The sequence below is a fragment of the Coloeus monedula genome (assembly GCF_965178545.1).
Source record: "Coloeus monedula genome assembly, chromosome: 1".
Taxonomy (NCBI): domain Eukaryota; kingdom Metazoa; phylum Chordata; class Aves; order Passeriformes; family Corvidae; genus Coloeus; species Coloeus monedula.
The window spans coordinates 137759214-137786231 of NC_138781.1; the positions used below are offsets into that span (position 1 = coordinate 137759214).

Consider the following 27018-nt stretch of genomic DNA (forward strand, 5'->3'; position numbering starts at 1 on the left):
CAAAAAAGAAGGTCTGCTTAGACCTTTTGCCCAGTAAAATATTTGTATATATGGATAGCATTACATGCAAACACCACTCCTAATTAGCACTGGCATGTTTGAGGCTATTGCAGCAGTTATTAATTTAAAACTCTCAGTGGAAACTGATTGTAAAATAACAGCTGGAACTGCCCATTTAGTTTGAGAAATGTAGCTTGTTAATTATCTAATACCAAAAGCTATTCAAAGCTAAATTTATATTTGGAATTTGGCTTTAAAAATGTTCAGCTTTAACTATGAAACATGTTTTTACTTGAAATTTCTTTGTGAGTTCTACAGGCATCTTCAACATAAATAATTTTCCTAAATACATATATTTGAAATACATTTCCTTATAGTGTACGAGTAAAAATAAAATAAATTTTATAAGAAAATAATTTTTACAACTTTACTTTTGTCTTTAATTGATCAGTTTAATCACTGTATGTTCTCAATACACATACCTACTTTATATTTTTTCTTTCACCTAGTAGCATAGAACCGGATTCTTAAATAATTTTAAATTTCTTTGTACAGTTCGTCAGAGAAAGGAAATTGAAATATACTTCATAGAAACATTCCTATCAAAGAGTAGTGTCATTATGTCATTTAAGCATCCATTTGTTGTTAATCAGGGCTGCATTTCTGGAAACCTTAGTAAGTATGTTGGGGGAAAAGAAAAACAAGTACGTATCAATAAAGAACGAATTTGAAGGAATAACCAATTAATTTAAACAGATCAAAGTTGAAGCATATAGAATTGATAAAGATATTTTTGAAGTCGAGTAAGTCTTATACAGTGCATATATCAAAAATATTTTAATATGAAGAATAATGTCCTTCCTCAATGATTTATTGTTACTTTCAACTTTGTTTTGAGGACTTAATATGCATTCTATCTGCAAAGCTTTTCCTTCCTTTCTGCCTCTGACTTGGCTGAGGTGTTTGCACGACTGGGTTCTTGTCACTAGCTGCATCCCAGTCCTTCTTATGGAGGGGTGGGGAGGAGGAATGAACTTACTTTTCTGGAGACTCACAGAGATGTGTTTATGTGTGGCCAAAAGCCCTGCTTTAGAGGCAGATGGAGATTTCAAACAACAGCTTCAGAAATCTCTCAAAACCATTCAAGTTTGATCTGTAAGACCATGGGAACTTGCTCACATGTTTGGGAGGGGCTCCAATGTTGAGGTATGGTGTGGAGAACCACTCACCTTGGGCACCTTGTGGAGTTGCCTGTTCTTCAGCAGTGCAGGACAATGCAATGGTCTCCCCTGGCATTGTGGACCAGTTCAGTGGCAAATATGATGTGTGTGTGCAAGCCAGTCATAGTTAGTGCTTAACTTTCCTAGTTAAGGCACAAAGCATTTAGTTTACAGTGTGGCTAAGATTTTTTCATTATTCAGGTATGTGTCATTTAGATTGGGAATGGGTTTCCAGACTCCCTTTAAACTGGATTGTGTGTTCAGATCATTAAATTCTCAGGTTGGACAGTTTAACTGTGAACTTAGGAGCCAGGCATGAAGGATGCATCTCTTCTAAATGGAGTCTACAATGTCTACGTACTTTATATAATTTATCGTAGCATATACTCCATTTCTTTGACTAATTATGATGCCATCATTAAACAGCTTAAGGTCAGAAGTAAATAGCAGTTGTAAAGTAAAACTTCCACAAGGGCATTGCTGTCTCTGCTTTGCTCATGTGCTATACTTTGTTCTACAAAAAGTTTTCTCAGCTGTGGGTGATCTTAACTACTATATCTTCTGCAAAGTCAAGGCTGTTAGAGATACACAGCAGCCTTATCTCAGTTTCCTTGGTCTTCTGATACTTCTCACTGTCACAAATACTGTTTTAACACAGTTAATAAGTATTTTCTGTGTGGTATATGCAGAGCTTGGCATGTGAAATCCATACAACCTCAGTTTTGAAATCTAATATGTTTATGGTGACTGAGTGGAGCAGAGATTAGGATTTCTTTCATTTGTGCTGGTTTGAGATGCTGTTTAACATGGTTTTTTTCCATTTCCTTTTTTTCCCAAAAAATGGCAATTCTGCTGTGATGAAGCCAATCAAAATAAAATCAAACAAATTGTTTGGCTTTTTGGCTAATTCTAATCCTTTTAATCTTTCGATTGTATTCTGTACACTAGAATGCTCCATTTCTTGAACTTCTTGCCTTGATAGTCCCTAGTCTTAAGATTCTAAATACCTGTTATGCATAGGGGTGGTTTTTTCTTGAGACCTAAGGTCATTGCAGTTGTTCTCATCTTCTCCCTAGGAAGAGTAATTTCTTTTCATTTTTTTTTCCCTCCATGTTTTGCACACTTTGAATGAACCCCTCAGAAATCTCATGTCTTTTCAACTAGCACTGAAATGCGCCTCCTTCATTAAGATCAAGCCTGTAACTATTTGCTTCTCTCAACTATTATAATGGCCCTTTCTCCCATTTGAAAATATTTTCCAAACTTCTAATTCCTCCCTAAAGCAATTCATGTTTTATCACAGTGGAGAGAAAACATGTCAGATGTTTGAAGAGTTCTTTGAGCAGAGGAGTCTCTCGCCCTCCCATCCAAGCAAGTGATGTGCAGACCAGCCATGCCCAGTGAAGGGGCTAGAGGAGTCATATGTGGCCCCAGGCTTCCTTGGGGCAGCCCAGAGTGGGGTGCATGTAATGTCAATTTTTAAGCATTATTTTACCCATGATCATTCGGTAATGAGTTTTGTGCCCATTTAAACTGTAAATCTAAATTTGAACTCTTTTAAGATCTACTTCTCTGTGGTGTTCCTGTTTGTACTTGTGTATAAGAAACTGGCTGAGGGACCTGAAAGAAATAAAAAGTGTTGAGGCCATCAGGCAATTGTTTTCAATAAGGTTATTACCCTAAGCCTATTTGTTGTATAGGCACACAAGGATTAGCCCTGGCAAAAAGGTGTATTTTATCAGCCTGGGCTTGGATCATCTTAATCTGTCATCATGATCTGGGCTTTTGAAACAGCACAGAATTTGACACTGTGTACTAAGAATTTTTAAATAGTTCTTAGATTCAGCATTAACATTATTAAATAGACTGTAACAGTTTAAAAAGGTAAACAAGAAAGGGCACAGAGACAAAGAAAAAACACTTAAAAATCCCAGCATGCTTTCACTGTTTACATACTCAGCAACTTTAATGCAATGAAAAACTTTTCAGGTAAAACTGGGAAATAAAAGGTAATCTGAAAGATAGAATTAATTTTTCCATGAGTTGTGTTTTGTGTTTTATGTTTGTTATAAAGCAACGTTATTGAAGTTTTTACATTTTTTCGAGTTACATCCCTTTAATCTTTCTTTTTCCCTTACCTTGGTAGCTTTATATTGCGCCTGTTATTGTGAAATACAGGGGGAAATGAGGGGAGGTGTTTGGGTTTCTGTTAACATGGAAGAAAATAATTAGCTGGTACTTAGAAATGAATGCCATGTTACGAGCTGGAGTGGTTCCTCTGTATGAATTACTTAAGTAATGTTCCTTTACTTTACACAAACTCCTTACAGATTCTTCCCAGACTTTACATTGCTGATTCTTAAAATATATGGTTGAATTCACACATCAAGGTTGCTTTTCTGTCTTATGTACTGAAAATTAACATCTAAAAGTCTTAGCTGCAGTAAATGATTTATTCTAAAGGAACTGAGGAGAGCTTTTAAAACTTCCTATTCTACAGTTTTCTTCATAACTGTTTGTGAGTAAATATAATTTCCATTGGATCTGGTTTCAAACAATGCTTTTTGTTGAAAAGTATTTTCCAGTAATATATAAAGCAGACTTCTTTTCTTCATAGCATTTTTAACTCTAACAGGATCTCAAGGTAAATATAATGCAAGTTGTGTGCTTCTGTTACAGAGAGAAGCATATCCCATTTGTAATGAAACATTTGTTAACTTCTGTATACAGATTGTGGTTCATTCCATAAATATTTGTGGGTTCTCTGATGTCCCTCACAGGGTTTTATCTATGACAAATTCATACCACAGTTCTTAAACTACATTTTGAATAGAAGATTTCTTTCTTTTGCAAAACTGTTTGCCAGTGTCTTTCATTTAATGCTTGTAAGTATTTCAACTTTGGTTTTCAATTATTTAACAAAAAGGATTATCAGAAATATACAGAATGGTAACATGTTATTTTAGCATATTTCTCTATGGGATACTCTTCCAAGCTCTCATGGCAAAATTAAATCCATGTTACTGTTATCCTGAGCAACTCAAATTTTACTATTTGTAAATAGACTATGGTTCCTAGCTCTTAACTGATTTTTCCAATATAGTTTCACTTAGCTCAACCACCTTAAGTATGGTCAAAAGTCATGCTTAATGTTTGTTATGTTTAAGGTCTTACTGTGCTATTAAACCTGATTAGGCTGCAATAAAAAAAGAAAGAAAGAAAAAAAGATTAAAAGTCATGTACAGTGGTTTTGTTGCATTTCAGAAGCTATTCTTCCTTTTTTTTTTTTTTTTTTTCCTTAAGAGCAAACAACCGATCACTTTTTTTTAAGGGTGGTTTGTAATCTTATGGGCTTTATTAGTTGTTGGACACAAAGATAAACGTACCATTCTTGAGCCTCTCAAAACATTTTTCATGCCCACTGATATTTTTGTTGCTAGGTTTTGGGTTTTTTTTGTGAGAAGGCAATGGCCAGCACTGGTATGTTAATGGCTAACACAAGTGCATGTTGAGAGTAATAAAATACAGAGATAGTATCAGGCATCTCTGTTAGCTTCAATGCAGATGACTGGCATAAGTTAGCTACTCCAGTTTTCTGGCTTGATATTGTGTATTCTCCAACACTAAAAAATAAACAGGTGGTACAAATAGAACATAGGAGTATCTATAAATAGATATGCCCTGTACTTGCAAGATAGGAGCAGAATAGGTTTGAACCCTTTCTGATAACCAAAATTACTTAACTATTGAATAGTATTATTTAATCTTTATATGTGATGATTTTTCAAGGAACAGGAAGAAACTTGCGGATTAGCAAATCTAGCTGCAAAGCAAATTGGAAATTTTTCTGTTTCCCAGTTTAAGGTTGGAAGTGTATAAATATGTGCATATATGTATTCAAGAAAAATACAGAGGAATGCAATTCTCTGGCATATCTTTTTTGACCTACTTTATTCATACAGCTTGCAATGATTGATTTTTCCATGTTTTTGGCATAGTCAAAAAAATGCCTGATACATTATGTAACTGCAAGTGTTGTTGAAGTTGTTTTCTAAAAATAATTTTCCAAATCTATGTATTGTATTTTTCACTCATTGCAGCTCATAAGAGTGTAACCAATTATATTTACTAAGCTGGACTCAAACTACAGGTGGTGGAATTTGCTGTTTCCCAAATGGGCAGTGTATTTGTTGGTGTGTTTGTATCTGTGCAGTGTCCTTGCAATTTTTTTTTTTTAGATCCAGGTAGAAAAATAAAACTCTTAAGTTTTCTTTATAACCACCATCATTTAAATATTTGGGCTGCATCATGGAGTCAGTGAACTACCTGACGTTGGAATCTGTAGTCTTCATGGTCAATATTGTGAGTACACAGGGATATTTTGAGCAGATTTGCATCTTTTTTGTTTCTCTCTTCACCCCTCTTCAAATGCATATTTAGAAGTAAAAGTGCCCTTCAATATATTTTGTTAGGCATAGATTCATACTGGCTTAGGAGGTGCCATTAACAATAGTCTAGTGGGGTTTTAAGGAGGAAAAAACACTGGCTTTGACATGACAGGTAATGTATTCCATAATTAATATGAAGTGAATTTTTATATCAGGAAAGTTTTCAAGGGATATTGAAATAGACAAAGTAGTGCCAGTACTTCAGGAAAGAAGAATTAAAGGAAGGTTAGTTTTAATACTGTGTTATTGACGTATTTTATAGTATCATATACAGTATTTCAAAAATAGTTTCAGCTTGCCGTTATGAATATGGTGATTCTATAATAATAAGAAGAAAATACAAGTGGCATCTTGAGAAACTAATGCAATCAGCGTCAAAGATAAATGTGAATTGACTTGGAAAGTTAAATATTCATGTTTTAGAATAGTTTCTTGTATTATCCATGTTATAAACATTATCTGCTGCAATAGACACATGCTGAAGGTATGCATTAATATACATTGTTTAATGTAAAGGAAAAGCTGGTAATTATTTATTTATAATGTTCTTTTCTGCTTCAGATACAATTTGATTGATGTCCAGGTATGAGTTTGATATACTGACACAGCAGCAAAAAGGAACCTTGTCCCATGTCAGCTTATGAAAACACACTGAGGACAGGCCTTCCAGCCAGTTCCTTTATACCAGGTTGTACCACACCACTTAGAGAAATTCCATGCATCAAATATGAAGGCCTGTGTTCAGTGAAACAGGTATTTCCAGGTGAATTTATAGAACATCTGAAAAAACTGAGGTATTGTATCATTTAACTAGATTAATAATTAAACCAAGTAAAATGCAGGCTGAAAACAGTGGGAAAATCACAAGATTATTTATCTTAGTCATGTGGTAAAGCAAGTAGACACAAAATATTTAAAAGATTGAAATGAAAGATCCTTTGACTGCCGAACAGCATTAAGTTTTGAGATAAAAATATTTCTACCATAAAACAAAAGCATAAAATTCTTTGGGTTATATTGTATTTTGGCTTTTTTGCTAGTCCCCTTCCCAGACTTCCACTATTTAGAGAAACTCTATTCCGCTTGGGTTTTTTTAAGGAACATTTGGCATCCAAAAATATCATACAGACCTTCCATTGGAATTGTGCATACTTATCATTTATACAGTCTGTCAAGTGTATATTTATACAGCGCTCCCTGAATTTGGGTGAATGCTTCAAAAGTATAAAGAGATTTCTCAAACTGTCTAAACATTAAACAGTATAAAAATGAAAAACTGATTTTTACGAGTTCAGACTTGCTCATGCTGTTATTTTTGCCAAGGAATTTAAACAATAAAATTACAGAAGTAATTAAACAGATGACATCTAAATGCACAGCTGCAAAGTTCAGCTTTGTTTCATTTTACACGTTTTTTGAGAGAGGCTAAAATTACTTCATTGTTTACTAATACCATACCTTATTGTTATAGGGTATTCATACTGTGTTCCAAAAGCAACTCTAGAAGACAAGTGCACTACAGAAGTTCTTCAGCTTCTTTGCAGGCAATTACTGTACCACAGCCCTTGTAACAAAGGACTACTTTTATATGTCTGGTCACCTCACAGGATATGTAGAGCATTTCCTGCCCTTGGGACTAAGAAAGGAAGCAGAGGGCCAAAATGTTTCATGTCTGAGCTACTGTAATTCCTTTCATGTGTTTAGTAGCTTTTATATGATCAATGCACTGCTACCAGTCCTGACCTTGGTGTGGCCCAGTTCAGTAAAATCTGACCTTCCTAAATGGATAGCAAATGGAATTATAGTAGCACCCACCTGGCACCACCACTGTAATTAATAAGCACGAGGGGGTGTTGATTATTTTTTTTTCTCTGAATAGCTACCTATTGGGTTTCAAAATAAAAATATTTAAGTAGTCACATAAATAGAATAAATAAATAGTATATCATTTAAAATCACAGTTGTTAATTTTTATCCGTATTTTATATCTTTGCATTTTCAGAATAGTTTCAAAATGTTTTCTATGCAATTAATTATATTCACAAAATTATTATGGCTTTATGCACAGACTATAAATTAGTAGACTGTTAAAGAGGTGGCTTTTGTTGTTTACAGATACATAATAAGCAAGTTTAGAGAGAACAGGAATGAAATCTGCCTCTCCTATTTTCCTTTGGCATGTTCTATCCTTGCAAAGGGGGAGGCATGTCCTGCAGGCCCATGGCAGGCCAGCCAAAAGTGTGTGTCTAGTCCCAAACATTCTTGTGCACAACATAAGGAGACTCTGCTCTCCTGCACATCCATGCATCCAGTTAGACTTGTCACCTCGAGTTCTAACCGAGAATGTTTTCTGTTCCTTCTGAGAGGGTGTCAACCACGTATGCAAAATAGGCACAAACCATTGCATTCCATTCACTAGATTTCTTCTTCTATGTTCAAAACCAAATCTCTCTTCTTTTGCATTATGATAGCTCAATGAATGTCAGCCCATTTATAAAATGGTTTGGGATTAAATAAATACCTGTATGACTCAGTAGTTGTGGTTGATGAAACTAGTCAAGTAGAGGACACACAGTAGTTAGCAAAATGTGATTGTAATTTTACAGTTTTTCATCTCTGAGCAATTTCTTTCAGAACTGAGGGCTTTTTTCTGTGTTGTCTGTTTTTAAGAAAAAGCTTACAAAGTAATTGTAAGGGAAGACCTGTCTGTTTCAGCTTGGCAAGAAAAAGCTGTGTTGAAAAATATTAGTAAGGAAAATAGTATATTTGGATATTTTAGATAAAGTTTGATTATTACTATCATTATTTTCTGTAGAAGAGTTATTGCTGCACAACTAGAAAAGTCTAGAATCAGAGAAGAGCTAACTGTATTTCTAACTATCCCATCTACATGTCTCAAAGTGACTATTTAATAACTAGCTTGGAACTTTTTAAGGGAAACACTTGTAGGTAGAGTACTGTGATGGCTTTGTTGAAGATCCTGTATACCTTCTCTTAATGTCATTCTCTGTCAGCAGCCATGATTGTCATAGTAGTAGATTCTGTACTGTGCTTGAAGTATCTAGAAGCTGAGAGTGAATTCAAATAGCAGAATTCAAACCCTTTTCAAGGCCGAATTTTCTAAACATGTATCTAACACATCCTTATTCCAGACTGACACAAAGGAGACATGTTAACAACAATCTACTAAAATCTTACTGCTCTTTTATTTGTTTAACTGTTCTAGATGATAATGCATCCAGGGTTTTTTTTTCACCAGGCACTTCAACATTAATGTATTGAATCATGTTTTAGGACATGCTAATCCATAATTGAATCATCTTTCTTTTTTTTTCTTTTGTGATGTAAAAGTACTAAATTCCCATATGCATATCCTTGTGTTACCTAATGATCTTTATAGCTATTTATTGTCTCGTCCTCTTCTTTAGCTTTTTTAATACCTGTACCAGTTCTTCTCCTCTCAGTGATACTTCTCTCTGTAGGCATACAGAGCAAAAAACGGACCAGTGCCCAAGAGATAGAAGTCACACATTTATCCAACATTAATTTGAAAAAGAGGAAAGTTACTTGTTACACTTGCATTTGTGCATCCCTGTATCAATTGTTTGAAGCAGTCTGGTGCAATCAGAAGAAAATTTTGCATATGTTTCAGTCACTGGTCTTTTTTTTGTCAACATACTAACTGTACAAGTAATCTACCTCTCGGCTGATTTATGTCTATGTACGAAAATGATGAACACTATAAATCATTATAAAGTTAGAACTGATGAGTATTGTTGACCACAAAACATATTTAGTTATAATGCAATTAATAACTTTTTCCTTTGTATTAGTGATGCAATGTACTTGTCCGCTATGTAAATGTTAAGAAGTCTTCAGTCATTTTTATTTTGCTCATAGAGCTATCACTGATGTTTTCTTTTTACAAGAGTCCTATACATATTATGAAGATTAACCACTCTGAATTATAGGACATCTGCCATGTATTTTCTTCTGTAGATAATGTTGATGTATCTGGCTGTGCAGAACATAACACAAGGGCTAATCAGACAGAATGCAGTTTTCATTGTTAAAGAGATTCATGTAATCAGTAGTATCACTTGCTAATCAGAAAAGCATTAAGCAATTTACTTTACTCGTTTTTACTTTTTTACAAACTTTACTCAGTTTATATTTTCATTTAATAAAAATTTGCACGTACCCAATCCAGAGTATCCTGCCAGCAAATATGGAGATGGGACAGTAGTTGAGTTATTTGGAGGCTGAGCTGGAGAGGGGAGAGGGGGCAGCTGCCAACAAAGCCAGTCATATGTAGCATAATTCCTGGAGAAAAGAGGCAGGAACAGTGAGAATTGGTGTTTATTGCTGATGGCATTTGAAAGCCTGCTATACTGATCCAGACTAAGATAAAGGTTTCCAACATCCTGGCAGTCATAAAACACTTTTAGTTACACCACAAGTAAGTCTCCCTATGGACAGATGGCAGGGTGGGGAAGCAAAGCTGGGGTTACCCTTGTGTCGGAAGACATGCGTATCACTCAGTATGGCAGAATATGTACCCAGGATCATGTGAGGACCTTCTCTTCTTGCCTAAGGATGTCTCCTTCTCTCTTCTTGCAACATCAGAATGTTCTTATCTGCTGCTTTTCTTTAATTTCAGCTTCAGTGATCAGGTTCCATAATTATTCCTCTTGCCCAGTACTGTGCTCTCCTTTTCTTTCTGCTTAACTTCTCATTCTTCTTTCCATCTTCCTCACAAATAAGTGTTTTTAATATCTCCAAATTTAGGCACATCCAGGACTTCCATCATGAGAAGTCATGCTACAGGATTTTTTTATTCTAGTACTAAGATCATGATGTATATCATAATATATGATGTTGGGGCAGTTCTGTTTCTCTCCCAAGGGCTCAAGTGTTAACTTGTCTGTGATAAAAACACATCTATTTGGTATAATTAAAAAAAACCAAAAACTGTAGTTGCCTTTCTTTGAAAAGCTGATTACTGTCTGAGGTTTTACTTAGAGAAGCTTAGCATTCTCAAAGGCCAGTGTTGTTGTCATAGATTGTCTCGGTTTAACACATTTTTGTTCTGTGCCCTTCTTAACATCTATAGCATGTCATTCCAGATGGAGTCCATTGTGTCCCTAAGAAACACTTGCTTCAATTTCCCTGTTTGGTACAATACATTCAGTAGCTTTTCAAGGAGGAAGCTTTATTAAATTGAATTGGGGAAAAGGTGCATTAGGTCAGTGATAAATACTGCTGTGATTTCTACAGTATTCAGTCACATCTCATGCATCGATGAGGGGCTTTCAGACTAGATTTAGCCTGGGACTTCAGAAGCTTAAGCAGAAGAGGAAGGGGTCCTTTTACATGTGTGCCACAGGTTTTACCCCTGTGAAATAGAGAGAATATATTCATCCAAGCTTACTGTCTGTTTCCTTTTTAAGTTAGGATAGGAAGTATCTTTAACCACCAGAAAAAAACCTTTAATAATTGAAATTTGGGTAGATAGGTTTGTCATCTTTCTGCTTGGAAGCAGAAATCAGTGCATACAGAGATCCAGTAAGTACTAATAAAAATTAGCTGTTTCATGTAAAGTCTGCAAATATTTCTTAATTAGTACATAATTTATAGTCTTTAACTGCCATTTTCCTGGCTTATGTAGGTTTTTGTAGGTCTGAGATGAGCTGTAAGTGAATAAATTTAACTTCTTTACAGTGGGTCTAAGAATTATGCTTATTCAGCAGCATGTAGTAACTGGTTCAACATGAATTGCTTCTTAAATAAACATACAAAAAGCCTGACCCAGACTAAATCAATTTAAAAAAGGAAAAACTTCAAACCTGTGTTTCCTGTTACGTGCTTATGATCGTCTTCGGTTGCTTGTGATCTTACTGTATTATTGACCAACTGTTGTATTCTACACCACCTGCCGAAAGGCTCAGATAAGATAGTGAAGTTGTTTTCAGAAGAGGGAAGCAATTAAAATCACAACCCCTACCGTACATTTCAGCTGATAAAACATCACTTATGCTGGAGATAGAGAAGTCATGAATTTGGCTTACGCTGTTTTCCTGAATTTATTTGCTGCAAGGATTTCAGAGACTGCAGAGCTCAAACAAAGCATGCGTACTTAAGATTAGGCCAGTTTTGCTGTGGTTTAACATACATTTATCCTTCTAGGAGGTATACAACTAATAAATTGGAGGCATACTTAGGTAAATTTTTGACATGGAAGACCAGAAATGAGGGCTTATGTAAATGCCTGTGTGTAAATTGTTGAATGGGAAACTAGAAATGAGGGCTTATGTAAATGCCTGTAAATATATTACTTGTTTGGGAAAAGGCTATATTTTGATCCTTGTATAAAAAGGGCATGATGTACTTTCTGAAAGCCATAATGAGCTTTGTCAAAACATCAAGGCATTAATTACAAACCTTTGTATTTTACATGTGTGTGCAAAATATGTGTTTCTTGAAATGGGTCAGCTATAGAAACACAGTTTGTTTGCTTGGATTTCGAAAGTATGTCTGAAGCATCAGAAGAAGAGTTTTGTATTACATATAGGAGATTGCTAATAGTAGGAACAAAATGCAAATGTGAACTTTTATATCAGCATGAAAATATTGAATTACTAGTCTGTAATATCCCAAAGTACATTAAAAAAAAGAAAAAGATTCAGTGGACGAATGTTACACCAGCAAAGCAGTACACTTGTACCTTGTGTTTAAATAACACCCTTGTATGTTTTGCTGCACCTGAAGATGTTTGCCAAAGAGTGATTTTGTTGTGGTTTATGTTTAAATAAGTAAATTTGTGAGAGTAAGAAAGCCATCGTCACAATGGGGAGTTTCAGATCAGCTCATACAGACACATTGTGCTCAAGGAATTTGGTTCACAAGATCTGAATGGGTCTAAGGAATATCTAGGTGAACCTATTGCACGTTATCCAGCTGCTCATAGAAGAAGAAATGAAAAATGCTCACTGTGAAGTATGAGAAAGAATAGTCCGTTATGCACGTGAAATTAGTATCATATTCTGTTTTATATACATAAGCAGATTTCCTAAAATACGTAATTTGGTGCTTTATTTAAAGTATTATTTCACAAAACATGTATTCCAGTATTTACTTGTACTAGACAAAGTATATAAATAGATATTGGATCATACAATAATCTACCGTGGTGTTTTTTTTTTTTTTTTTTAAACTGCATTCATATTGACAAAATAATGCCTTTAAAAGAATAATAAAAGGCACAGTGGTTGTGGTTAGGTATGTGGAAAGTTGACAAACACATTCTTAAGTTTTAAGAAACCACATTTGATTTTGAAATACCACTACTGACATAATAGATTTTCAGTGTGTTTCTACTAAGCACTTAAGAAAGTTATAGGGACTACTGAACCATGCCATCACACTGCCTCACCAGAAGTGACTTGATCAAAATGGCTTTCCTGTCATCCACATGCCTCTGTGGGTACATATGATTAATTACTTTATTTTCTTAATTGCTAACATACTCCATTGGTGACAATGGCAGTGTATTAGCAGTTTCAACTGCATTTGGATTTAGGCAGCATTGGGATTGTACTTTGAAACAGATTGCATACTTGTAGTTTGCATACCTGTACTCTGAGTTTGCTGTTTGGGATGTGCTACTTTAATAGTTATTTATTTTTAGTAATTAGCATAAAATTAGCACAAATTGCAGAATTATTACTTTTTCTGGGAAGACAGCAGCTGTAAACTAAGTCATTCTGGCAAAAGACAACAACCTTGAACAGAACAGCAAATTGGATGTCACATGCAAATAAACTTAAGCTTCAACACAGATATATGAAATCAGTCAATGGACTACAATTTGTGATCATAGATTGAAGGAAAAAAAGTTAAGATCCCCTTGCTCCCTTATTTTGAAATACAGTGATAATATAATGGTGAATTCCTTTTATAATATCAAATGAGCAGTGCCCAAAAGGCTGTATTGTTCCCAGTGTAGAAAGGGCAAGATAGTTTTTTTAGTATTTCTCAGTGCTTATTAGCAGAAGACAAATGGTAGTAGGAGACTCCTCTTACTGGTCAGTGGTGAAACTGAGTGGTCTCCCTACTCATTTAATAACTCTTGAATGTTTTGTTAAAGTTGAGTCTGACTTTCCAAAACTCAGCTCAAGACTGAAATACTTTGTAAAGTTGAATGTAGTAGAATCCAGAAGAATCCACGAGGAATGTGGTTCACTCAAAAATGCTTTTTGCTCACTTGTCCGAAGAATTTTATTTAAAAAGCACTGTGCTGAAATACAGTGCTAAAAGGATTGAATTGTTTTTCCATCATCTTGGAATATTCTTTTTCATTTTTATTCTTGGATAAATTTGAACAGTGGAACAATTGTCTCACAATGAACTTCTTGGTTGTACTGATGTGTAGCTGTTCTTTGTGAAGACTTGAATGTGACATCCTTTATCCATTCAGTGATATGAATCAGTCCTACTTCCCCACACGGCTGCTCATATGGACTTGATTGGAAGTGCAATGAAGTCAATGCATTGATCTCATATCAACTTTGGTACATCTGGCTAAATTTAGGAATATATTCATTTGCAGATCTCCCATTGAATTCCATATGAAAGAGGCAGATGGGTATTTTTGAAGATTTGAAATTAAAATAATGCTTAGTGTAGACAAAAAAGGCAAAATTGATACTTTCATTTTGTTAATTTGGATCTTAACGAATATCTGATTGGTCTGATTTTGACCTTTGGTGATTTCTTTTCCTTTTCTTGACATTACAGGAGAGCACTAAATCTAGGAATTCTTCGAGACCCTGGATCAGAAGTTGAAGACAGACAATATCAAATAGATCTTCAATCTATCAACATCGGTACTGCTTATTGGAATCAGCTGAAACCAGAGAAGGAAAGTGGAAAAGGAGGGGTTTTGACAGAGAGTGAGAGAAATTCTCAAAATCCAGCACTTGAATGGAACATGGCCAGTAGGTAGGGATTTTTTTTAAAACTTACTCTTCTCTGAGATTACACAGCACAAACACTGCAGAGAGTATGCATGGTACACCTGAATTAAATAATTCAGTACTGGTTTTGCTTTACATTACAAGCACATTTCCATAGAGTTTTGGATTACACATTTGAACTGCATATTACTGTTGTGGTTCCACTGTAGTTACTGTCTAGTTGCTGTGGGCCTTTGCTTCCATTATAAGCTCTTCTCTGAGTGACTTACTGTCTGTCCATAAAAATAACTCCAGGGCTGAGACTTCAGCTTCTCAGTCTCTATAAGGAATGGGAGGTTCTGTTTTGTGAAGGGGTTTGGGTGTAGGGTGTGGTTTTTTTGTGGTGGTGTGTTTTTTTCTTTGTTTTTAAACTTCTTTTGTTTGTATTTTTACAGAGCTTGAGTAAAACCAGCTTAGACATTTCTAAATTAGAGAAGGATAAAGTAGAACATTTCCTATTGATTCTGAACTGGTTTTTGCACTTCTATAACTAAAACCAGATGAATTTTGAGAATGAGGTATTTCAACTGAGTCTCCTTTATTGGATGTTGTATATGTGCACACAAAGCCCCACCCTCTGGTTAAACACGGTTGAAAGACAAAGCATGCATGCATACACTTGCCTGCTATTTTAAATTTTGAAGTTTTCAAATATAAAAGGGGAGGAGTTAATTGGTAATTTGTGAAGATTCGACATTCTTATTTTTGTTTTAATATACTTTTTTATACTTAAAAATTCATAGAAGTTTAAAACTAAATTTTTACAGCCTGTGTAGCAGTCAGATTTCACTTTTCAAACTGGCAGTAATAAGGTCTGATGGCCAAGAGCAAGCTTTCAAAAGTAATTTTGTGTATTTAGAAGCATTTCTGCTAGGAGATACCTCTTTGCCTATACATTTAGCTATTTGTTTTCATTTAAAAGTCCTTTATATCTAATTCATGCGGAAACAATCTGATTTTTATGAAATGTGTGCATAATTTTATGGTTCCCAATACATGATTCCTATTTGCATTTAGGGATGAGTTCCTAAAAATGTTGTAGAAAAACAGGCAGAATCATCCATAAATAACTATTTTTTGCTTAATTTTCAGTAAAATGGGATGAGAGGAGTCATATTTTTCTGAAAGTAAGGCAAGTTGTAGCAAAGTTGTTACATGAGAATGGCACACAGACTGAGCTTTGTAAGTGATGTATTGATTCAGGGCCAAGAGGGCAGATAAGCTCACTCTGGAGGAGACCATGCAGGAAAAAGATGTGATCAATAATAAATTCCAGTTTATCCTTGAAAATTAGAGGCCAGGAAAAGCAGTTCTAACCAAAGAAATAATAAAATGGCAAGTAGTCACAGGAGTACAGATAAAAATTTTAGCAGAGAAATAGACTCTGATCTTAATTTATAAGATCACATGGTTCCTTCCTGTCTTTTTAAATTTTTTTTTTTTTAACTCATATAATTCCATAGATGTAATTCCATAGATGTTTTTTATTTTAAATTCTTAGCCTTAAAAATGTGTATGACTTTCTAGTTGGGCCTTGATGTTGGACAAGTTCCCCATGAATTTCTTTGTCACAAAATTCCACATCCACTGGAATATCTTGAAAAATAAGATTATGTTAATATCCAAAGGACTTACAGCCAATTTTCAACTTAAACTAACACAGCAAAACCAGCCACTGAGAGATTGGCTTTCCTTTTCCTTTTCATTGGTGACTGAAATCCTACTGCCAGCACACGTTGAGTCTGAGCTTTATGGTTATAGATTTAGATAGGAAATTTGGTAGGATTCCTGAAAAGCTAATAGGACAAGGAAAGCAGCTATTACAGACAATCTTGAGTTCTCTTTTTCTTCCCCCCCCCCCCCCCGTAACTGCTTGGACATGCTTCCTCAGCAGACTTCTAAAATGAAGTTTTTTTAGAATACAAATAAGTATATTTGGTTTAAAATTGCTTTTGAATGAATCTTGTACTTGGGTTTTAATTTAGATCAGTTTTAATTAAATACATTAGGTTTTCATTTCTGGTGTGCAATTACAGTATTTTAATTCCAGCTTGAATTTGTTTTCAAGAAAAATTATGAATGCTTTCGTATCCTTTTGGTTTTAAATTTTACACATTTACTAAAGGTTTTTTCAGGATCTTTCCATTTTTGCTTTTTAGTTGGCAGTCAGTTTTGCTGTATCTGAGTTTATTTTGTGACCTGTGGAAGTGATGTGCTGAAAACTGGAAGAACCCGCACTGAACTCTGCCATCCATGGCACTGTTTCCGGCATGCAGCAAGAGGGTGGCTGCAGGATGTTTTACAGGGTGCTTACTCTTTCCAGGGTTAAGTTTATCTTAATATTTACTGCAAATACCACAAAAGCTTTAGGCTTTAACCTAATAGTGATACCATTTTTTAAAATTCTTTGTTTCTTAGATGTGTTTAACATGGGACATTATGAATTGTTTTTGCTGAGTTATTTTAGGGTTAATTTCGTTGTTTGGTTTTAATATATTTCTGTTTGTTCTTACCCAGTGTTATGGTGTATTAGGATCACTGGGTTTAAAGATATCTGTTTCCCTCATTTTTGTAATTCTTAAGTGCTATGTGGGGCAGTATAGAATCTAACCTATATCCAGGTTTTTCATAGTTACTTTACAGAAAACTTCAACATCGATACTAGCCATTCCCTTTCCATTCCAATTTGTAAAAGCATTACTGGATTATTTCAAATCAAAACTGCAAAAATTTTGAAATAAATTATATTGTATTTTAATCTACAGTTGAAATTTGGCCTGGTTTAGAAAATTTGCGTGCCAGCCAAACCACTGTAAGTAGGAGATCTATGGATATCACACAAACAAGTATCTGAAGGCTTTTGACACAATTTATCATTTAAATGCTTTAGCAATCTTTACACTGAAAGTAAATCCTTCAGATTTTCCCATCACTTTTTCTAGTACTTAATATATTAAGGGGTTGCTTTTTTTTTTACCCCCAACCTTACATTGCAGTTTGGAAAACAAACCATCATATTCTAAGACTAAGCTGTTGAATACTTACAGGTGTTTAGTGTAAGATTCTTCAAGAAGGGCTACAGTGAAATGCTGGTGTGATGCCTCCTGTGTCTCTGCAGGTCCCCCCAAAGAGACTGGGGGAACTGGAACACTCTGTTAGGGTGCATGCAGTCTTGCAGAAAAAAACTGTCTAGATGCTGTGCTGTACTGAGGATCCGGGATCATAACTCTTTCCATTATGAAATGTTTATACTTCACCATAGATGTTATAAAAAGCTCCCTAATGGTGTAATATATGAAAAGAATACTGGAAACAGTCAGACAGTTCTAATAAGGTTATGTACAAATGAAACCTGTCCACATTTATTCCCTTTACCAAACAGCATGTGGGGAACTGGGAGTACTTAACCAAAAGAAGTTTTCTTGATTGAAAACTGCTTTTTCAGCTTGCAGATCTCCTCCTCCCTCTCCCTCCACTCAATGGAAAAAACAACAGCCCTGAAGGAAATAAAGAAATATATCCTCTCTTGAGGCCTCGCCCCCATCCCTGTGCAGTCCTTCTACAGCTCCCAGCAGCAACTTCTGCTTCCTGAAGCCTGAATAAACTTTGTTAAAAAAAAATAATAATTGTGCTTAAAAGCATTACTTCTCTGTGTGGTAATGAATTGAGTGTGGCAATATACTGCGTTACAGTTTTGTCCTTGGCATACCACCATCTGGAACAGCTCTCATGGAGTACATCAGGGAGCCAATGATCTGTTGTACAAAACTGAACAAAATACCACTGCAAGGATCCTCAGAAAGGTTTCCTGCAGATTTTTTCTTTGAATAGTTTTCATTTTCCTGCTTTTTTGGAAAGTTCTTGGCAGCTTGCCAAGTTCTAATGAGAAAGACCAGAAAAAAAAACATCTGTAGATCTTTGTGTAAGGAAGTAGGGGCATTCCCCTTGAATCTTTTGGAATAAAATGCAATGCATTTTTATTCAGTAATTTATTTTAGTTGCTGTCTTTTGTTGTACCTGAAGTTGTGCTTGTATTCGTACTGTACAAAGCCTTTCTCAATAAGATGGGGCGTTTTATTTTTTATAATCATCCACAACAAAGAAATGCTGCACAGCATTCTTCATAAGATAAAATATAGCTTTCCTGAGGTCTTATAATATAAAAATAGTAATTCTTTACAACTAGGTGGTTTATACTTTTTCATTATCTAATTTTGGTTATTAGATGGTCCTCAGAATGTTGCTGTGCTATTTTACTGCCATGTGACATGTCTTTGCAACACCTCAGAGAGATGAAAGGATGTGAATTAGTCATTAGTAGTTAGATATCCTTATACATTCCTAACACATTTGTATATCAGGGATTAGCTGATTTAAACAGCTACATGGGAAGCCTGCAAGAGAAAAATCTTTCGTAAGTCTCAAGTTAACATGCTGTCTTAAATAACATCTTTTGACATTTTGTATGCCTCAACACTACTAGAGAACACTTGGACTTTGTGGCCTATTTCATGCTAATATTTTTTTTTTATTTTTCACATCACAAAATTCTCCATGAGGACTCATCTTTCTGTAGCTAGTAAAATTACATGGTGCAAATGTGCTTTTGATTGTTATTCATGTATTGAATGTATACAAGTTTCTTCCTGCCTTATGAATTTTGAAGTATATAAGGGCTCAAAGTCTAGATTCAATAAGGTATTATTAAGAAAAAATATAATTAATAATAAGATAAACCTTTCCAAATTTCATATCTAGGTTATGTTTAGCTATTAGTGGCCACATTTTCTGTTTGTTTTGATTAGTGTTTTCCACATGAGAGTCATAGTAGTAGGACTTAGTCCTACTTGTCCATTTTCTCAGCTTATCCAATCTCACATCATCGCATCTCCTTAATTAGGGCAACATCATCTCTTTGGCAGTCCTTCCTCCTCGTATAACTTCAACGTGCTTCTGACTGGATATAATTAAATACTGATGATTTGACTTGATGTAATCAAATGTTGTTGCTTCCATTGCAAAATTCTGTTCTTCATATTTTTTTCTCTCTTCTTCCCACAACATTTTTTGTCATATTAATCATTAAATGTCCTTGCTTTCGCAGTACTTCCAGACCCCCTGTCTATCCATTTCCCTTTACGTGTCTTATTTGCTTTGACACATCTACACTCCCTGCTCATCAGACCTCATCACACCAGTCACCAGGACTGACACATACAGTGTTTCGAAAAGGCACTTCCTTGCTCACTCCTGTGTGTTATAAAGGCATTTCCTGCAAACATTCACATATTTATTGCAATATTTTATTTTAAATCCTTCAAAAAAGTTAATTTCTAGTATACTGTAATATAAAAACTATAAGACAGGTTGCCACTGTATGGATAGCATTGCCTATGCTGCTCTTAGTGGTTTACTTTTACTTCCCTGTCTGTGAGTGTGTTTTTTCTTATACTTAAATTGTAAGCCTTTGAGGACAGAGACCATTTTCATCCTGTGCTTTTGCAATGTGGATCTGTGGTCCATAACCAGAGTTTATGTTATTGTGCAGATAAAGCCCAAATTCTGCACTAAGGCACCTCCAAACCTTATCACAGTTGCTTAACTGTCTTGTTCCTTTGCGTTAGCATATGGTCTTTCAAATGCACTTACTTTTAAGTGTAGATGATCAACTGCTTTAACATCTCTAAAAATACTAGCTTTTCCTTTTTTTTCCAAGACAAATATATAACAGATGCATAAATGAACCACAGAATGAATGTGCTGCAGACATAGAGCCATCATTACACTCTTCACAATCAAGTTTTTTCATAAGCTCATGTGGCGTACACCTGTGTTAAGTTAACATTGCACTTAGGTGCAGTGTGGAAGACTCAATAATTCAAAGTGGAATTTGTTTCTTTGTTCCTTTTATGCTCTTTCTCATATCCTCTCCCTTCATTATTTACTGTTCTCTGTTTGCCTTCTGTTTGTACTTACAATTATTTTCCTAATACTTGATTTGGCTGAGGTTAAAATTCACCCACAAGAAATTCAGAAAGTAGTAAGTTGAGCAGGACAGGGATAGCACGTAAGTATGATTTTTAAAATGAAATAAAATAAAGCAGTAATCAATATATATTACCAAAAATGTCCTTTAAGATGCAGTGTACTCGGTATCTACTAGAATAAAGTATGAAAATTTAGAAATGGGAATATCCATAAGCTGAAAAATAATTTGATCAATTGAAGAGAGCCAGTTGAGGGTTTGAGGTTCAACAAATAACTTGCTTTTACAGCTCTGTTTCATATATTAAAATCACACACACTAGCATTTCAAGAAACTTCGAGTAGAAGTTTTCTAATGTATAGCTGCGTATTCTTTCATAGAATTGTTCTGCTATTTAGCTCCTTGATTGTCCTGAAAAAAAGGCATTGCTTTCTCATCCCATTGAGAAGGGGAAATAGGAATTGGGTAGAAAACCATTTGGTTTAAATCTAAAATGAAGGTGATGGCATGGAGAGGAACAATCTGACCATTATTCTCAAGCTGAAGATGTTCACTAACCATTAACAATTCTGACTTCTAATCTGGGGACTTGATGAGACTAATCTTACTTTAAAAGCCATTATTAGAGATCAACAGAGCTATAGCTGACCAAAATGTTAACACTTTTAAGGTAAGATGGTAGTTTTCTCCACTCACTAACTGGCTTACTCTTAGGCAAACTGCACACTTCTTAGGGTAGTGTGCAGCTTCCTCAGCAGTGAGGGTTATTTGAGGCAAAAGTTTATTAGAGTTGTGCTCTGCCAATCCTGGCTCTGTGGCATCTGCTCTTAACTTCTGCATACTGTCGTCCTAAATAGATTTAAAAGCTTTAAGGGCTACCCCCACTGTATAATTTATATTCCCTTATAGATCACCATCTTTTCTAGATGTTTAGAGGACACTTAAAAAATTATTAGTAGCATTTGAAGCATCAAAATTAAAATAGCCTAAGCAGTAAAATAATTTTTTTATCTTTTGCAGTATAAATTTTGTGTATTTTGCAGTAGAATGAATTACACCTCAGGTTATGATATCTATTTCATTTATTTCCAGCCTAACTCTTGGCTTATAAACCATTAGCATTTGAGATTGTTTGCTTTCCTACAGAATCCATTACAGAACCATTGCTAGACTATGCATCTCAATACCCCTTTTTAATCAGGAGATTTCAATACCTATTACACGTTCAGTCAAGCAATTTCTGCATGGACAGGCATATAACCATATTGGTTAATAATATTAACACGGATAACTCTAGCTGATGGTAGGGACTAATTCTTTATTGCAGAGTTCATGTGTCTGGCTCATTTGTGTGATTTATGCTGATGCCTGAACTGCCATGTCTTCATTAGAGATAGCAAAATTAATGGTAATACAGGGAAATGTAACTGACATGCTGATGAAGAGTTCTACATGGATCTATTTATTTCTTCTTTAGGGCAATGTAGTTTGATCTTTAAACTTGCATAATTTCATAGTTGCTGATTTTGTAAGTGCAGGAAAACTTCCTGAGACCTATAACTTTATTTTAGAGGATTTTTAGAATTAACCTTGGTAAAATGTGGGTATTTGATGTTTCTACAAATGATAATAGGTAAAAAAACCCCCAAAACTATCTTGATGGAAGGAGTCTCATTGGAATTCAAAGTGTATCCTCTTTTAGAGGCTGAACACCATCTTTATCTCATTACATTTTTTTCCCTTGTCGGAGGCTCTCAGATGGCATTTTGTGGCAATAGTTTATTTGACCTGACCCAGAAGATTCTGGCCATTTGGAATGTGTTGTCATAAGCGATTAGTGATCCATCTATAACAGAGTTGTGCTTGTAGGCTTACTGTTTGGTTAAAGGGGGGAAAAAACCCAACAAAAACCTCAAAGCTAAACACCCAGATGAAAAAGAAATACAATTATTGAATCTAATGACACAAATATTTTTGGTAAGTAAATGTTGATATTTAGCTGAAAAAGCACCAAGAACAACCAGTGACAGAAGGAGTGGAGGAAGACTGACATCCCTGCTTTTTCAAATAGTATTAAACATCTTGGGCAATGGTCACTAATTTCATGTGGGAGTCCTAGTGTTGCATGGGATTTGCTAGTTTAATTTTCCATGTATTTCATTCTTGTGTCAGTTTTGTGCATGTTTCTTCAGCACAGACTTTTAATGCACAAATTCAAATATTATGTAGGCTTTAGAACAGCCATTTATAAAGTGAAGGGCATCCACAGGCAAGTTTTAAAAATAAAAACTTGACAATAAAGCTTGATAATAACGTTTGCATTTTTTTAAAATTATTGTGTATAGTGTATTAAATGGGAGAAGAAGCAATGTCAAGTGTCAAACTTGTCTACCTGGAGATAGGTTGAAGAGGCAAATATTTAGATATACTTTTCCTGTGAAATGAAGATAGAAGTCTGCCTTCGGGATTGCAATTAGTATGATTTATAATAATGATATTTAATTATTATGAAGGTAGTAATCAAATGCCAAACTGGTATTGAAGAAGTTTTTTGCTATGTACTGAATGTAAAGATAATATGGAAAGTTTTTGCCTCTCAATAATTTACAATATAATTTCATCTTTACTTTTCTTTCCCTTTGTTTCCTAGCATAAGGCGGCATCAGGAAAGGAGAGCTATTTTAACTCCAATTTTAACAGATTTCACCGTTCGAATAACTGCAGCTCCTGCAATTATTTTTACAAAAATTGATGCAGCAGAGAATTTACACCCAGAGGTTAGTACAAAGTGTCAACAAAAATAGCATAACTTTTAATATGTGGATAATCTTCATATTTTACCATTCCACCATTTGAAGTGTTCAGGTGTGTTTTCAAATTGCCAACTAGAAAAAGGTCACGAGCTGAAATGTTCTTTCTCTGCCGGAGAATAATTTTTGTATAGCATTCAATATTAAAGGCAGTCCTTCCAGAGGCAGATAAGCTTATTTTCAGTACCAAAAATGGGAATCCTTTAATGATTACCAGGATTATTTTTTAAAAGTTTGTGATGGAAAGCTGTTGAGAAGAGGCGCAACATAACGATACATTGTATTCACAAGCTTCTTGTAAAGAAACCTGAAAATGCAATCTATGGACTATCTATAATAAGAAAGTTAAGCTGAGTTCTCTTAGCTAAATTTCCAAGACCCCAAGCTGCCACTAAGCATCCATTTCACTGCCTTTGCTATGGGGTAATTCCAGGCACTCAGATTTAACAATCACTTTTGCTGGTGTGTTGTTAAGCTTGTTCACAATAAGTCTGTGAAGCAAGTTACACACAAAAGGTATTGGCTCACTTTTTGGCATTAGTTCGTAACTCAAGACATTTTATATAGGGAAAAATATCAGAAAATTTTTGTCATCTCGTAAGGATAAATTCTCTTAAAAGCTACCTCCTGGGAAGAGTAAAATCGGTACAGGAGTGTAAAGATAGTAGATGTGTATTGCAACATGCAGTAGGTATACGTTGTTGGAAAACAATAGCTAGTGGGCATAGAAAGAAGAAATCAAGTTTCATATTTTGTGTAAAGGGTCATCAAAAGGGCAGATGGAAAATTACTTAATGCAAAAAAGAAATAGAAAGCCCCAGTGTGGCTAGGATGCATAGAAATTATTCAAGTAAAAAAAAAAAATCTGAGCTTTGCTAATGCTTATGTTCAAGAATTTCAGTGTTTTCTGTACATACATTCTTCTTGTTATCTATTCCCTGGATGACATTCCATCATGAAGGGAGAGGTCTAGTTTAGATTAGAGCTTGAGCATTGTTAAAGCTTCTCATGAGACAGAGCAGTTCTTCTCCCCTTCTGCACGGGTTCTGTTTTTCATCTCTTTATTTCTTGCCAACAGTGGTGAAGATCTTTATTTGTGCTAGACAACACCAATAAAACAGTGGCTATCCAGCTAGTGTTGCCAAGGTATTAAGAATGGCTTACAAGGAAAGAGAAATCAATTAGATTGGCTATCAGTGAGTTCCAACACATGATTTCATTATAAATCAAGCAGAGTTTATGTTTAAATTTAAAAAAAAGTACATCCTTTTCTTGGAAGGAAAGGAGAATTGGAATCATTGCCAAGGACACTCTGACAGCCCACTGATACTAGCAAGAGATGGAAACAAGGCCTTGTGCATGAGATGCTTTTCTTTCAAAGTTTGCCTTAACAGTTATGCTGTTGAAAGCTGTGCAAAGAAGCAGCCACATCCTTCAGAAGCGTGACACACCAGTTTCTTCCTAAAAAGACCAAATTTATACTATATATAATGCTAAGTATTGACTACAGTGGAGAACCACAATACAGTTATATAGAAGCTTATTTTCCCAGTAGCTATTACCTAGTATTTCCCCTTAATTTCACAGGAAATTTTGGTCTGTGGTCATTCTTTGGAAGTGAATGTGACAACAAATTTGGACTTCTTCCTCAATGTGGCTCAAGTACAACTTCTTCAGCAGCTGGTACAAGCCAATATGGTTGGACTGGAACCTTCCAGTAGCACCACTGAGGTAGGTTTTTCCCTGGTTTGCAACTGGATTTTTAAAAAATCCATCTGCAAAGTACTGTAGCTGTGAGTAGGTATTGTACCATCTAGAAAAAATTGTGTAGGTAATTGAAATACATGGTTTTTGTTGTTTGTGTGGTCAGTTTCAAAATGCATTCTGACATTGATTTAAGAATAGAATGAGTTATTTGAACAAGAATATTATTTAGTAAATGCTATTATTCATTATAGTGGTTCCACATCGTCTTATGCACAAGGAGATTTATGTAAATGATGAAGGAAACAAATTTTTGTAAAGTAGGTTTTTGAGGTTATTTGATGTTGAACTTGAACTTTTATCGAATCTGTGGTATTTTCTTGTGAGTTCACATGCTACACTGTCCTTCACTAAAGCTAGTAAACTATAAAATTTTTTCTGTGCCTTGTAACCACTACTCACATTAATTGTCTTCTCTCAGGTCCCTAACATTCAATTCACCTCTGAATATTTTCATACTTCTTTAGCAATAATGTTGATGGGTACATCATGGGGGATCCTTCATCTGAACAGTTAATCTCTCCTTTTTGTCTGGAATATTAGTGATCAGCAGCCGTCTCTTGAATTTTGTCATTCTTTATTACTGGGACTTGATACCTCAGTTTGTATTGAAAGCCAATCACTGTGACAGACTGCTAGGTTTAAATTTTACAGTTCTGGGATGACACAAAAAAAAAAAAAAAAAAAAAAAAAGAAAAGAGAAAGGATAGGGAAAACTTTTGCCCTAAGAAAAAATATGTATTTCTTATCTTCAAAACCTGGAATCTAGTCAGGCTGACAGCATCTTTAAGATCGTAGGAGTTAATACATGACAAATTCCACTGGAATGGCTGTTGGACATATTGAGGTACCTCCACAAATAAGAACAAGAGTTAGGGAAAGAGTTACTGAGCAAGACACAGTCAACTATTCCAAGAATCTGGCTAATGGAAGACCTGGAGAAGATTTTCTCCTTCCTTTCCTGAATCTCACAGTTTCAGCATTGCACGTGAGTCTGGGTGGAAGCGAGGAATTCTCTAGACTAGCCAAATTATTTACATTTCTCTCTCTTCACCCTGTCAAAACCCCAGAAGCTGTTTGTTTGTGTTGATCTAGGCATCACATCACCCCCCACTCCTTTATCCCTTCACAATGATAGAGATAAATAAGGGGCATTGTTTCATTAACATTTGGAAGCATGAAAGATGACGAGAAGAAATGAAGTGTATTTTTCTTGGATACTTTGCAGACACAGGGCCTCTTTTGGAGATGAATACTGTAAATTATATATAGTAATATCTTCAATAAATTATTTCTAGAGTACTGTTTTCTCCTTGTCAGTGGAATGGACAGAATCAAAAGATTTGAATGGATGCCAAGAATTTAAATTTTGAGTTGGCTTTGTGCAGAAGGGCTGCATGACTTACTTGGACTGTACAAAGTTAAAAGGAATTTGCTACAAAATTTCAGAAAGCCTTTTGCAGAATACATCCTGAGATACTTATTTGTTCTTTATTCATAACTCCCTTGCATCACTGAAGGCTCCTGTAATGAATAATGGGAATATTTCTGGCTCAAGGTGTTTGCCTTCTCTTTAGTAAGTCATACAACTACGTCTGCATTTACTGTACTGAAAATGTAAGTGCATTGGTTGGTACTTTTTGTCCAGTTCTTCTTCAGTATTGTGTAGCTCTATGTGCCTAAATGAAGCCACCCCACCCTCTAATGTATGCACATTTATTATTATTCTCATGGTTCTTCTTTAGTCAACCAAAAGAAACATAATACACTGATTTT

At 35.0% G+C, this 27018-nt stretch overlaps 1 protein-coding gene across 3 annotated transcripts in view; it reads left to right on the plus strand.

Annotated features, from left to right (window-relative positions):
- VPS13B (vacuolar protein sorting 13 homolog B) overlaps positions 1-27018 on the plus strand; it is a 436535-nt gene that overhangs the window by 268292 nt on the left and 141225 nt on the right. For all 3 annotated transcript variants that reach the window (XM_082279593.1, XM_082279594.1, XM_082279595.1), the window contains exons 31-33: positions 14465-14668; positions 23319-23445; positions 25066-25209. In XM_082279593.1, coding sequence (XP_082135719.1) covers positions 14465-14668; positions 23319-23445; positions 25066-25209 — 475 coding nt within the window. The remainder of the gene's footprint in view (positions 1-14464; positions 14669-23318; positions 23446-25065; positions 25210-27018) is intronic.